We start from the raw sequence: 15451 nt of genomic DNA on the forward strand, positions 1-15451 counted from the left end.
TCATCATAACGAATGACCTCACTAATGAAATAACTAGTACATTAGTACCGTGCTGCGCATTTAGTTTGTTTTGCTTTGGGAGCAAGAGTGCAATTTGAGTTAGCAAAGTGAGACTTTTTGATTTAATGTCAGATATGGTTTATCTGATAAGATTAGTTTTTTACGGCCTGTGAATTAAATGAAGAAATGTGGATCTCTTTACGCATTCAGTACTTAGCCCTTACATTTTGGTTTCTGACCTCAACCATCTTGTGAAAAATGTATTTGACATCCCATGAAATATAGATAGTACATGGTTATTCATGTCTTGATCCTAGGATTCTATTTGATAATAAAATAAATGAGAATCTCCTTGTTTCTTCTCCCCAGCTTTGGTGCGATTTTGACAAACCCAGTACCCTGAGGAACCAGACGTTCAACGCCTCCACCTCCATCCCTGACATCTGTTTTTACCCAGAGGTATCGGAGACACTTCCTGGATTGATAAGAACTTTTAATAAAACAGTTTTACCCCAGAGTTGGACATACTTTATAGCTGGCCTTAAATGTTTTATTTTCAATACTCTCTCTCTTTTCTCTCTCTCTCTCTCCCGCTCTCTTTCTCTTTCTTTCTCTCTCCTTTTCTCTATCTCTTTCTCTCTTTCTCTTTTACCCTGTCACCATTACTGCTGTATGTGTTTGGCATGTAATATAATGTGGACCTGACATCTTTCAAAATGAGTATTACAGGCTCTAGACCCATACTTGTCAGTCACCTTTCAAATTGGAGACCTTCTTTCCTAATCTGAAATCGAATGAAATTGTATTAATGTTAAATTTACACTGTTCATGGGGCTTTACCATACATGGAGTGAAATACAAACTGAAGATACGGTCGCAAAAAAACCCACTTTTAAAACAGGATATAATTAAGTAAAGTTCCAAATTGAATTGAGATTGAAATGAAAGTAACATTTTCAAAAGAAAAGAGAGAGAAAGAGATGCCGTAGGTAAAAGCCAAGCCAACAAGGTGTATTTCTATGCTTTCTTTAATAGTATCAACACATTCTGCTGCTCTCTGATCCTCAAGTCATATCACACACCTGGAAACACGAGTCAGGTGGATTACCCATACCCGTTTATGACATTAGTTTCTAATAGGTCAAGAGTCAAATTTCTCCCTCCCCACAACAGCACACTCCAGTTACATCTCTCCTATTTCTCCACTGTCTTCAATGGATTGTAATCAGGCCACTGTGCATTCAGTTCATCCTTACAATCCAGTGGAGATCTGAGTGACATTGCTCACGCACGACTGTGAGCAGGACTACGGAGAAGGAATGGGCTGGTTTCCTTGTCAGGCACAGCTTCTTTGATAGAGCAACAACTTCAGCATCAAATGAAAATGTCGTACAGTGCCTGTTTGAAAGTGCCGTTGCGGCGTAGTGGTTGAGATTTACCAGAGTCATTTCAACGCAACCAGAGAGATAACTGGTAGGGTGGAGAGACATCAACTGAAGAATATTTGATGAAGTCTCTACGTAATGTGGTTTGTCAATGTGACATCCTCTTATGCCCTCTCAGCAGTTATGTGCTTCAGTTTTTCAGATGAACCACTAACCAACTGAGGATGTGGGGTTAACTCCATTTAAGCTACACAAATTGGTTCGCAAAATAGCAAACGAAAAATTTCCGGGTTGTCAAAATGTATCTCAGTTGGTTACCTGAGCGAGGCATGTAGGTCTCCACACTGCCTCTTCTGTGGCCTCTGACCAGCTCTGCCTCTTTCTGTCTGACCAGCCCTGCCTCTTCCTGTCTGACCAGCCCTGCCTTTTCCTGTCTGACCATCCCTGTCTCTTTCCTGTCTGACCAGCCCTGCCTCTTCCTGTATGACCAGCTCAGCCTCTTCCTGTCTGACCAGCCCTGCCTCTTCCTGTCTTGCAGTATTTCGTCTTCACGGGAGTGCTGGCCATGGTGACATGTGCCGTGTTCCTGCGGCTCAACTCTGTTTTGAAGCTGGCCGTGTTGTTGGTCATGATCGCCATCTACTCCCTGCTCACGGAGGCCTTCTACACCTCGCTGTTTGTCCGCTACGACACCTTCCGTCACAACACAGAGTGAGTGGGACACAGCAGTGACCCTTGCACACACACACACACACACATACACACACACGTACACATATACAGTACCAACACACATGCTCACACATAGACTCACATGTGGATACTGTATGGATACACATAAAACGACAGCACACACACGTCTGTATATATACAGTATATATATGTCTACTGTGTGTGTTTGTGTATATATATATATATACACACACACACACAGTAGACACACCCATATATGCATACTGTTGGCTTAGTCTCTGTTTATTCTGTGGCAAGGTCAGAGTAACAGCCTAGTGTTTTCAGTCTTCACAAGCTTGTTGCTCTCATCTTAAGGGGCTTGAGAAAATGTCCGGAAGCCAAGATGACCTTTTCTATTTGTTCTAGAAATGTTGGAGACTCAATTTTCTTGCAATGGAGGTCATGAGAGTGATGGTGGGGAACGCTTTGACCTTTAGCCTTTTAGTGTATGGAGGAACCTACAGAAAATCCAAGGGCCTTATAAATAAGTACATGTACTATACCTTTTGAGCAATCATGTGCCAGAGAGTTATATCTAATGCATGTGTAATACACACAGTATACCCACACAAGAGTTAAAGGTCATATGGAAAAAACAGGCAGCTATACGGAAGAAAAACCTCCTCTGGCCTGACCTACTATTTACCTCTGAATAACAGTTGAATATTACACAACGTGGAGAACAGATGAAGTCATGTGTGCTGCGTATTTGGTTCCATAAATATAGATGATTAGCAGTAGTATGTCTAACTGAATTTGTATTTTATTTTTACAGAAACTTCCTGGGGACCAAAGAGACGTCGTTGCTGCTGATGGCTATGTTTCTTCTGGCTGTGTTCTACCATGGACAGCAGGTGAAAACTGCTTTTGGTGCTTTTTTTCATCCCACAGACATAAAACCTTGCTTTGCCTACCAGGGTTACATGATGTAACCATGTAACCTTCACCCGTAGGTGATGTAACTTACATTCCTACCTACGGGTGAAGACATTCACTCGCCCCATGGACCCTTCCCACCCCTGTCTCGCCCCTTCTTCCTCCGCTAACGACCACTTCCTGGAATGACCTACTGCTATCAGAGTGCCAGCCTCAAACATCTGGCTTGTTGGTTTAGAGCAGTGGTTCCCAAACCTGGTCCTCAGGGCACCCTGTCCTGCATGTTTTAGATGTTTCCCTGCTCCAACACACCTGATTCAAATGAATGGGTCGTTATCCAGCTCTGCAGAAGCCTGCTTACCATTCATTTGAATCAAGCAGGGAAACATCTAAAACATGCAGGACAGGCGTGCCCTGAGGACCAGGGTTGTGAACCACTGGTTTAGAGGCAGAAGGGCCGACAGTCTGTTAGTTGCTCTCTCCGTCCCTGCTTCTCCCTCCTCATCTGTCCGCTTCACACCATCCTACATCCTAGGAGTGCGTATCTACTGAGCGGTTAAAACACTCGCTATAAATATCAATCTTTCTCGATCCTGATCCTCGGGACCCCCTGCATGTTTTAGATGTGGACGATGGATGAATGGGTTATTGTCAAGCTCAGAAGAGCTTTTGAGAGAGGCTGATATATATAGTAGCTACCGTGGTTTTCTTGCGGGTAGCCATTTAATAATTTAAGATGAAAACTGTAGGTGTAAGTACAACCTGAGGTAAAAGGGGTAGTCCCTTGTGACTCAGAGGCTGGTCTCTTCCGGAGGATCTAGAGTGGTTGGCTGTGATCAAGGACAAGCTGGGATTTCAAGCTGTTTCTCTCCTGAATGGCTACCTTTGATCATGCGGTTCACAAGGTCCGCCCCTGGTCGGAGATAGAGGGGAGAAAGGTGTAATTGAACGTCCTTTGTAGCCGATATAAAAATATCTAATTTGAAGTCATCCAATTGCATCCGAGACTGAATGGTTGTGTAGTAGAGGTTTCTTAGTGGGGGGGTTTTGTAGTTTTTTTTGTCTTTATGTCAAAGCTTCAGGGACTATTGCCGTTGAAAGGATGTGGAGACTTGTGTTTTGGTGTCTTTGTTCTCTGTACAGGGAAACCATTGTGAAAAGGAGAGAAAAAAATCTTTAAGGGACAACTTATACTGTGTGGTTGCAGTTACCTTTCAAAGTCTGTATTGAAAGGTTTCTACAGATTTCATCTCTGTGACTAAGAATCACTTTATTTTCGGTTTTCAGAGCAGTACAGTTTTATCACATGACACATGCTAATTAAATATCTTTCAATACCGAAAAGGGTTTCACAGTTGAATAGGAAATGCCACAAAATCATTGGTGAATGTGAGAAAAGTGTTTTTAAATGGACTGGCCTCGTTAAGCCACTGTAATTAGCTAGCTTGATATCGCATGCACAAAGACCTCAGACCAAAGCATAATAAGCATGTCCACAATGCCACAGCTGATTAACTATTTCACATCTGTGTGTTTCATCAATGCTCCATTTTTCCACGCAAACCATCCACTCTCCTTTGTATCCCAATCACGCCTTTACAAAAATGACTTTTGAAATTTAGTATTTTTAATTTAGGCGTTCTTTTTTTATCAAATTGTCTATAAGGAATAACATTTTGGCGGTTCAGCAAAGGCAAGACACTCTTTATAATGTTTCTGTTCTGGAGTCTGGTTTTGATTCATTAAACATCTAGTCTGTAGATAAAACAATTATTGTGTTTTCGTCGTAAATCTCTCACGCAAAAAGAATCCATGTGCCCATAATAGCCGTACTGTAGTGTACTGTACTGTGGTGTACTGTGGTGTAGTGTACTGTAGTGTACTATACTGTAGAGTACTATACTGTAGTGTGGTGTACTGTGGTGTAGTGTACTGTAGTGTACTATACTGTAGAGTACTATACCGTAGTGTACTGTAGTGTACTATACTGTAGTGTACTACACTGTAGTGTACTGTAGTGTACTGTGGTGTACTGTAGTGTACTATACTGTAGTGTACTATACTGTAGTGTACTGAAGTGTACTGTAGTGTACTGTAGTGTACTGTGGTGTAGGGTACTGTAGTGTACTATACTGTAGTGTACTATACTGTAGTGTACTGTAGTGTACTGTGGTGTAGTGTACTGTAGTGTACTATACTGTAGTGTACTATACTGTAGTGTACTGTAGTGTACTGTAGTGTACTGTGGTGTAGTGTACTGTAGTGTACTATACTGTAGTGTACTATACTGTAGTGTACTGTAGTGTACTGTAGTGTACTGTGGTGTACTGTAGTGTACTATACTGTAGTGTACTGTACTGTAGTGTACTGTAGTGTACTGTGGTGTACTGTAGTGTACTGTAGTGTAGTGTGGTGTACTGTAGTGTACTGTAGTGTACTGTGGTGTACTGTAGTGTACTATACTGTAGTGTACTGTAGTGTACTGTGGTGTACTGTAGTGTACTATACTGTAGTGTACTGTACTGTAGTGTACTGTAGTGTACTGTGGTGTACTGTAGTGTACTGTAGTGTAGTGTGGTGTACTGTAGTGTACTATACTGTAGTGTACTGTGGTGTACTGTAGTGTACTGTAGTGTGGTGTACTGTAGTGTACTATACTTTAGTGTACTGTAGTGTACTGTAGTGTACTGTAGTGTACTGTGGTGTACTGTAGTGTACTATACTGTAGTGTACTGTAGTGTACTGTAGTGTACTGTGGTGTACTGTAGTGTACTATACTGTAGTGTACTGTAGTGTAGTGAATGAGATTCTGCGCACGATTTCTCTTGATTTGCCGCCTTTCAGAGCCACGGGTTTTCTTTTTCTCATCACCATAGCAACAGGGCCTCTTATTTATGACAATAATGCATTTGATGTGTATGATCGTGACTGACCATGCTCAGAAGTGTTCTTGCTTTGAGTGCGTCAACCCACAACCTTGACATTTTGCCTGCTCTCAGGTTGTGTGTGTGCGTGTGCGCGCCATGGAAGGGAGTAAATCTTGTGTGTGTGTGTGTGGTTGTATGTGCGGGTGTTTGTGTATTTTTGTGTGTTGTCTTGCAACTTAAACTTGTATTTTGGAGCAAGAGAACACATTATTAATTGGCTGTACTGTTTCTGTAAGATTAATTGGCATTCATGCCAGAATCCCCTTATGCTTGACAATCTTTGTGTTGTTAATGTGCCAGTTACGGGTAAGTCCATTCCATCGACGTTGAATGCCAAATTAGAGTGCTGTTGATACTAGCACTAGTTTGAAGTACAGCTTTTCTGGATTTGGCTGGTTCAACTGTTTGTCTAAGACACTCTATTGATTCTTAGTAACATGGGTGCACAATGAACTGAGATAATTCAGGTTTATCTGCTTTAGATAGCATTTAGATGCTATGCATGCAAAAGTTGGACACTGAAGGCCTCATTTACTAACAGGATTGCGCCCATTTCAGGCGTAAAATAGTGATTTCTCCTGTCTTTTAATGGCGCGCTAAAGGGCGGAGTAAGGCACTGATTGCCCGACGAGGATCTGGTTTGATAAATACCACGCAAAATGTGGAAATACACCCTGCGCTATTTGCGGTTGGGCAAAGGGGCAGATTAAGCTGCGGTCGCAATGTTAGTAAATGAGGCCGTGAGAGAGAAATCTTTCCATTTGGATTCACGCATGTTTTCCAAAAAACTACTTGTTTCTAGGGGGGTCAGATGGCTGAGCGGTTAGGGAGTCGGACAATCAATCAGAAGGTTGTTGGTTCGATTCCCGGCTGTGCCAAATGATAATGTGTCCTTGGGCAAGGCACTTCACCCTACTTGCCTCGGGGGATGTCCCTGTACTTACTGTAAGTTGCTCTGGATAAAAGCGTCTGCTAAATGACTAAATGTAAATGTATGTAAAAATGTTCTTAGCGGCTATAGAAAGTAATTGAACAAAGACGTAAAGTTGCACTGCAGTGATGTAGGTGTAAAAATATTTGATATGTAATAATTGTCTCTGCCGCAATTTCCAACTCAAAGGATTAAAAGTAGTTACAAAATAAAAAAAAGAAAGAAATTAGCAGCCATTAGTGAAAGCCTCCTGAGATGATTGTTTATCCCTAATGGGGGTTTACACATTACTATGGGGCTTTGTATTCCAGTGGCCAGCTTCTCATCATCTTAATGCCAATTTAACATCTGGGATTTGCATTCTTAATTAGGAAACTAGCAAATTAGATTGAATTGCCATATTCACTAACATTATTTGGGCCTAATTGATACCAAGATTAATGGTGAAACTGTTGCTCAGTTGTTATGGCCTCTGATGGTTTTGAAGCCGAATTGAGTGCTTGGAAATTAATTGTCAATACCCGGGTTTTGAATAATAAAAAGTTTTTCCATCCAACTTAATAGCTTAGATTTATGTGTGTCACAAATGTATGCAAATTACACTGTGTTAATCATTCATCCAGAAAAGCAATTAGTGTTCCTTGTCAGAACTCTTTTTTTTCATAGACCGATGTTTATTCCCCCTCAACAAATCAAATGATTCTCAAAGTTTTTTTAATTCATTCGACCTGTTAGCACCTGTTTAACAATGGAATTTCCTGGTTGACCTGACGCCATTTCAATAGGGGCGGAGACAAAAATAATAACGTTTTATTTGTAAATGCGCCTTTCTAGCACTCAAAGCGTCAAGCTGTAATGTTTAAGATAAGCCGTATTAACTGCTGTAACTCTTTGAGGTGCGTCCCTCAGCCAATCACAGCGTGTGTGCTGTCTCTGTGCTTCCCTCAGCCAATCACAGCGTGCTGTCTCCGAGTTTCTCTCAGCCAATCACAGTGTGCTGTCTCTGAGCTTCCCTCAGCCAATCACAGTGTGCTGTCTCCCTGCTTCCCTCAGCCAATCACAGTGTGCTGTCTCTGTGCTTCCCTCAGCCAATCACAGTGTGCTGTCTCCTTGTCCCCCCAGCTGGAGTACACAGCTCGACTGGACTTCCTGTGGCGCGTCCAGGCCAAGGAGGAGATCAACGAGATGAAGGAGCTGAGGGAACACAACGAGAACATGCTCCGGAACATTCTGCCTAGTCACGTTGCCCGACACTTCCTGGAAAAGGATCGGGATAACGAGGTTTGGGATGCCTTTTTTTTTCCTTTGGCAGAGTCTGAAAATGTTTCCTTCTACACGTGTTGTACTTTCCATGGCCCCTGAGAGCTGCTCTGTTTTGAAATGTAAACAGTGACCGTATAAGTTAAGCGCTCAAGCCATGTGGTCGTCGTGGAGTATACACAAACTTGCCGTCTGTGCTCATAAGGAGGCCGTGACCTCGACAGTGACCTCTTAAAAGACGTGTGTATCTGTTGATTTCTTGAAGTCCCTCAGATAAAGCTGTAGTATTTATTTACCTATTGACATCGGACGGTTGTTGGGGGGGGGGGGGGGGACGAACGGATTCAACTGACTATTTTGCTGGATTCGTTGTTTGTTTTGTCAAAGACACACTGTTTTTCATACACGTGCTTCAGCCACTCAAAATGATGTGTTAGATGTCCTTTTGACTGGAAAAGAACCACAATTACCCCCCTGTTCATTTCACTGTTTCATAAAGGTCCATGTTCCAGCCACAAAGGGATCTGTAATTAGTTTTCCGACAATTTCAAAGAGAAACCGGGAAGAGAGGGTAGAAAATAACCATCTGCATTCATGGTGTGCAGAGAGAGGAAAACCAGTCGGATGGAAAACTTTGTAAAACAGGAGGCGTTTTTGTAATCTTTTTGTATTTACTTTGCAAGCATGCGGTTTAATTTGATGATAATAACATGTTGTCAGACAGAAAACCGAACACGTCAGTCGACTTTCTGTCACTGTCTATGAGTCACTTTAAATGTTGTGAATGAAATGAAACTTTGATAGGAACTTAATTCTTTTTTTTTCTTCATCCCTCGCAATCCTTTCCCAAGTACTTGCTTTCATACAACCCAATGTTGAACCCAATGATGGATCCATTGGACTCACATTTCACCCATCCATTTCATCCACCCTTTATTCATCCATCCATTCATTTCCCGATGCTTCTGTGCTGTTGAAGGTGTTAATGACAAACTCTTGACTTCCCTAGCCTCTGGGCATGTTTGGCATCTAAAGTGAGGGAAAATAAACCCACTGATTAATAATGGAGACAGTGATTAGGGCTTAGGCAATCCGAATGGCTACATTTTTAATCGTGCCATTTTAATTAGGAAAAGGCATGGGAGCAGACTGATATCTATGCCGTGCTCATAGCATCCATAATTCATAGGTTAGTCACCATTGTTCGAGGGTCGCTGGAAGACTCAAGGAGTCGATAATGAGGAGTCGCACAAGGACAGTTGTGGACAAAAGGCTTGTCATTGACCCTCGACAGTGACTGTCCCCTGCCAGCTCAGGCAGTGACTCATTCACTGGGTCCCAGGAAGACGTAGATTCGGAGCGAACCAACGGGGTTCAGAGACGGAGGGGTTGGTGAAAGGTGCCTGAGATAAGGCCAGTCCGTAATTGACTCTGGTACGGACTCGAGAGATCGTTCAAAAGGGCTCTTTTACTGTAGCTTTGTGTTTTTACTGTACTTGGCTGATGATTAAGTACCTACAGCATGATAATATGTCTGTCATTTAGCGTAATAAGTTAATTTGTTTATTGATTGAGTAGTGATGAAGAGCTCAATAGGAAGATTGCTACAGAGAAGCTGCAAAGAAAGTGGTTGACCGGTTTGCATGTAGATCAATTAATCACAAGTTTGGAAAATCTGTTCACAAGAGCAAAGCGCAGCAACTGAATGATTAATTCATGTCAGTATCTCGAAAAACAATTGTTGCCAGGCTGCCAACAAGCCTTTTCCCAGATATACATCGGTTACTTCTGTTAAATTATTAAACAAGTTTGGAAGTTTGAACCATCGCCTAACACATGAATAACCAATGAAGGTAGGGTTACTTAAGCCACTGTGAGCTCAGAGCTGCTGTTTTAATCAGCTCTCTCCAGACTTAAGAGAACCTTCTGCCCACGAGCACAAGACAACACTGCCCCCTAGTGGTAAAGACGTTTCTAATGAAACTGCAGCACTCTCTCTCTGCTAGTCGCTGTTCGGCCATGGGGACAGTTGGGATGGGGAGGTGTGAAGCTGTGATCAACAAGCCCTTAGCACCCTCAACTGGATGTCCCCCCCTCAACAGACACTAATTTAACACCACTCACGTCAGTGGAATGCACCCTACACATACTGCATAAACTCCTACGCAACATAAATCAACCAAAACGGCGCTAGTATACATCGTCTGCTTAATGCTGCACAACAACACCCTCCCCCCCCCATTCTGATTTCGTTCAGATGTTAGAATGTGTATCTCTGAGCTCAGCGCCCGTGTTCCGTGTTCTTTCAGGAGCTGTACTCTCAGTCGTACGACGCCGTGGGCGTGATGTTTGCCTCCATCCCGGGGTTCGCTGACTTCTACTCTCAAACGGAGATGAACAACCAGGGAGTGGAGTGTCTCAGGCTCCTGAACGAGATCATCGCAGACTTTGACGAGGTGAGAAGCGCCGTATTCTACTGCCGATCACTGTTACCGGTGGGATGGGAGTAGCTCGGCGGTGAGCGTTTTCATGCATTTCATCTAGAGGTGTTAGGTTCCAATTCCCTTCCCCCCATCTTTGTGTTGCTTCCAATTAAAGTTCCTGCTCAATGATTACATGACGACGATGACATTAGTACCAATGGGGACCAATGGCTTCCCGCTTTTGCAAATTCTGACACACCTAAAACACTTCTTTGACACACATTCTGCATATTTTCCAACTGTGCAGCAAATACAATGTGTGGATGTTGTAAAGTGTCGTGAGATGTCAAATGTAGAAAAGTGTCTGAAGGGACATTGTTTTCAACCACAAAACAAATTCTGGTCATTTAGATGCTGTTATTATTAAAATATTAATATTAGTGCTTATGTAGCTGTTTGTCGTAGCTCAGTGAATGCTTTATGAATTCATGTGAACCATGACAGATGAGCAGTGCCACATCTTCTCCAACAAATACTTTATCTTGCACTGGAATGGATGTCAAATCATCTGTGATTGATGACGGTGCTTAGCAGGACACAGTCTGATATCCCTCTTGTATTACGTGTTCACACTCCTATATAACATGGCCATGAATCTGTTTTTGCCAATTTATCTCTTCTTTAACATAAAAAAAAAAGAAAGAAAAATGACAACACGAGAGTGATAAATATTTGATTAAAATATTCAAATTTGAATTTGACCTTCTTACAAAGAACCAGACGGCAAACCATTTTGTTCTCAAGATAGTATCTACATTACCTTTGTGTGGGTAGAGAGAGCAATCCGTGGTCTACGTTCCTGGAATTGTGTTATTGAGAGACATTGTCAATGTCACCAAAGCAGGCCAGACCCAGAGACACTCCAGATGGCGTCTCAGATAGTGGCTGTGGGCGGAACGGCTCGCTTTCCTCAAACGCTTCTTCTGGATAGGAATAGACGTGCCTTTTGCTGTCCTGGAAAGGGGCTTGACAACACGTATGGCTATATTTGTGGTCGTCTAGACTGATACTGTAGCAAAGCACCCCATGACCTTGTGCTTTATGTGAAGGGCTATGCTTTGATAGGACGGTAAATGGTGTTGAGACTGGATTGTCTGTTCACCAAAAAATGTGCCTGTTTCAATATTTACTTCTATTACTTTGTTACAACTACTGTTGATTAGCACGGGCTATATAAAATATGTTTATGACATGAAAAAAAAACACTATTTAATATTCATTCATACAAATATATAATATAAACAAAGTATTTCCTGTTGGGGTAACAAAGCTGTGTTCTGTGTCTCCTTCTCCCTCCGAAGCTGCTTGGAGAGGAACGCTTCCAGGACATTGAGAAGATCAAGACTATCGGCAGCACCTACATGGCAGTGTCTGGCCTGTCACCAGAGAAACAGGTAGGCAGGCAGGGAGCACTCCACCCCGGTAGCTCACCGGATAACCGCTCATACTGCCTAGGCTGAGACCTTACCTCTGCTGCCTGGGTTTAAATCCTGCCTGGGCTGAGATCTTACCTCTGCTGCCTGGGTTCAAATCCAGCCTAGGCCATGTCTTCTCCTCTCTCTCCCCTGCCTTTCCTGTCACGCTTAATTATCACTGTCCAGTGAAGCACCAAATGTTAGAAAGTATATCTTTAAAAAGTTGGCTGTATTTTTTTATATTAGTCAATATATTAATAATTGATTTGGTTAAACATTTTACATTTGTTAAAGAAAAAGCCACATATGACCATAAAACATAATACAACCCCTAACAGATTTCCGACAGCTGAATACATTGATATTGAAAAGTCCTGCATGCAGTCTGGCAAGCAATCACTGTTTGACTGCAGACGTATGATTTCGCAGGCGTGAGGGTCCATCATCTCCCGTACCCTCAGACGGTGTAGTAGCTAGGGGTTTCCGTGACAACGGGCCTTCGCATCCTGTTGTCGTTCTGGGGACCTGATATCATGTTGCTCGTTGACGTCAACCTGGTTTGGTCCTCTGTCGTGGTGGCACCTAACTGTCATCCTCTCGTCCTCTCGTCTCACAGCAGTGTGAGGACAAATGGGGACACCTGTGTGCCCTGGCTGACTTTGCCATCGCCCTCAACGAGAGCATCCAGGAGATCAACAAGCACTCCTTCAACAACTTTGAGCTACGGATCGGTAAGACCTCTACCACCCTTAGGCCTCATTGAGAAACCAATCCTTCAAAGCCATTGTTAATTCCAGCTGCTTTTAAACTTTGGAAGTTGCGTGCTGGATCATGAGAGAAGGGATGCAGGCGGCAGATTCGTGATTTAGACGTGACGTCTCGTGTGTGGATGCAGTTGGCCGCCGGGTTGTAGTGATGACGGTTCACCACTAGGTGGAGCCACAGAAATCCCTCCGTGCCTGTCATACCCTTTCCCTCCATGAAACGCTTCTCTTTTACATTTGATTCATTTAGCGCCTTCATCCAAAGCATCATGCACGTAGATAGTACAGAAAGAACATCAAGGATCAGAAGGGCACAGTTTTAAGATTTTTAAGAGTTTTTCCATGGTTAGAGCCAAGTAGCAGTCTGCACCAGACAGCGTAACAAAAACATCACAACTACTTCTTGTCTGAAGTCTGATAACAGAACAGAAATTTACATTTACTGTACATTTAGTTGTTTAGCAGACACTCTTATCCAGAGCGACTTACAGTAAGTACAGGGACATTCTCCCCGAGGCAAGTAGGGTGAAGTACCTAGCCCAAGGACACAACGTCATTTTGATTCAACCAGGGGTTGATTTCCTTCTGATTAATAGCCCGATTCCCTACCCGCTCAGCCATCTGACTCACGTCATCACAACTCACCCTTTGACCCCCCCCCTCTCCCGCCACCCTGTCCACAGGCATGGCCCACGGCTCGGTGGTTGCCGGGGTGATCGGTGCCAAGAAGCCTCAGTACGACATCTGGGGGAAGACGGTGAACCTGTCGAGCCGCATGGACAGCACGGGGGTGAGCGGCAAGATCCAGGTGCCCGAGGACACCTACCTGATCCTGAAGGAGCGCGGCTTCGCCTTCGAGTACCGCGGAGAGATCTACGTCAAAGGCATCAGCGAGCAGGAGGGCAAGATCCGCACCCACTACCTGCTGGGACGCGTGCAGCCCAATCCGCTCATCATGCAGCCTCGCAAGCTCACGGGCCAGTACTCGCTGGCCGCCGTGGTGCTGGGCCTGGTTCAGTCGCTCAACCGGCAGAAGCAGAAGCAGATCCTGAACGACAACAACAATTCGGGCATCATGAAAGGGCACCACCACTACAACAGGAGGACGTTGTTGGCCCCCGGGGGATCCGAGGTGGCGGGGGGCCACCACGCCGAAGTGGCGGATAAGACTGAGCTGCCCTGAAGTAGCCTCCCTCCCTTCTCCCTCCACCCTCCCTCCCTCTTCTCCTCCCTCCCTCTCTCCCTCCAACAGGGCACGGAGGGAGCAGTCGGGATAGGACTATGCGTTCTGTTTTCCTCCACCCTCATCCATCACGACGTCCGTTGGTTCGTCAGATCCATTCGTCCGGCTCTCCACCGTCCTGCCTGTCTTGTCTGGCCCCCGTCCTGCCTCCCGTCGTCCCCCCTCCCCCGTACATTCGCCTGGTGTCAATGTTTCTTTTTTGTATTTCTTTTGTATAAGAGAACACAATAAAGGGGTTTAATTTTTTATAGATGGTTGTGTGTACAGTTGCTTTTGTTTTTTATGTTGTTATATGATTCGTTTGTTAAGACTGACTGATTGAGGGAGATTAAATCAAGCAGTATTTCAAATCTGTATCACAGTCTGGTTGACTTAATCAGTAAATTATTCATACACAATTACTTAACCATACAGAATATAATTATACATTATTATAATTAAACAAAATGTAATATTTATTCTGGTCCTACAGCCTGGTTTGTGTCATACACCTGCCTGCAGAGTTCACTGTGAGGCCTTGATTCAAACTTGTTCAGTTAATACTAGATTTTATCTTAAATTATCAAAAAAGATCTCAAACTATGAAGGCACAGGTATTCTTTGGTGCATGGTTTTCTGAGAATGGTCACTAGACCAAAACATGAGTGAACCTACAAGTTATGGCATGGGCAAAACATCTTAATTCCTTTGACTATTTTGCCAGATCAATCTGCCCTAATTCAGATTAGAAGAAAGACATTCAATGTCCAAAAAAGACTGTTCAATGTCCAAAGAACTCGGAAAAATGATGAAATGGCAGGAATTCATGCAATTCTGAGAACAAATTGTGCACTCAGAAGAAACGAGAATATTTGTCTGCTAGAGCTAATGACTAATACGTTAAAAAAATATTGTGCGGATGAGCATTTGTTTTCTTCAGAAGCCTGGCCTGTTACCACCCACTAGATGGCAGTAAAGGATCGTCAGATTCCCGAACAAGGCTCAAACCAAACGATCTCTTCTGTTGCACACCCAGTCCAGCTGCACTGAGAGGGGAACTAGGCTGAATCAGGTGTGTAACTGTGATTGGCTGAGGGGCCTCAGGTGTGGTCATGGTGTGTCAGATGAAGGTTGGGTGGTATTCTCCTGAACCTTCGACAGGATAAGTCTACCTCCATTTGATTCAGTTTTATCTCATGAGTCCATAACAAACATTTGATTCAAGCCCATACACCCATGTCAAGGCTCGGATACAGGAAAGTGTTTCAAGGTAAGAAAAGAAGGGTCTTTTTGCTTATAAAAAATGCGAGGGCTTCTCATCACAAATGGGACAGGGAAAAAAAACGCAGCGAACTCCTGTTTGAGTGTCTGGGTTCCAGCTCTGCTTGGCGGTCTGTAATGAGCTGTCGAAAGTGGCAATTAACTTCCCAGAGACCAGCATTTTGAACTCAGAGCC

The 15451-nt window shown here is 43.5% G+C and overlaps 1 protein-coding gene across 1 annotated transcript in view; it reads left to right on the plus strand.

The window, feature by feature from the left end:
* adcy8 (adenylate cyclase 8 (brain)) overlaps positions 1-14272 on the plus strand; it is a 51159-nt gene extending 36887 nt beyond the window's left edge. The window contains exons 11-18 of the mRNA XM_047026757.1: positions 370-459; positions 1924-2096; positions 2893-2971; positions 7974-8132; positions 10421-10567; positions 11896-11988; positions 12626-12740; positions 13457-14272. Of these exons, the coding sequence (XP_046882713.1) occupies positions 370-459; positions 1924-2096; positions 2893-2971; positions 7974-8132; positions 10421-10567; positions 11896-11988; positions 12626-12740; positions 13457-13956 (1356 nt within the window). The 3' untranslated portion in view covers positions 13957-14272. The remainder of the gene's footprint in view (positions 1-369; positions 460-1923; positions 2097-2892; positions 2972-7973; positions 8133-10420; positions 10568-11895; positions 11989-12625; positions 12741-13456) is intronic.
* Positions 14273-15451: the final 1179 nt, after the last annotated feature.

This window comes from Hypomesus transpacificus, chromosome 10 (assembly GCF_021917145.1).
Source record: "Hypomesus transpacificus isolate Combined female chromosome 10, fHypTra1, whole genome shotgun sequence".
Taxonomy (NCBI): Eukaryota; Metazoa; Chordata; class Actinopteri; order Osmeriformes; family Osmeridae; genus Hypomesus; species Hypomesus transpacificus.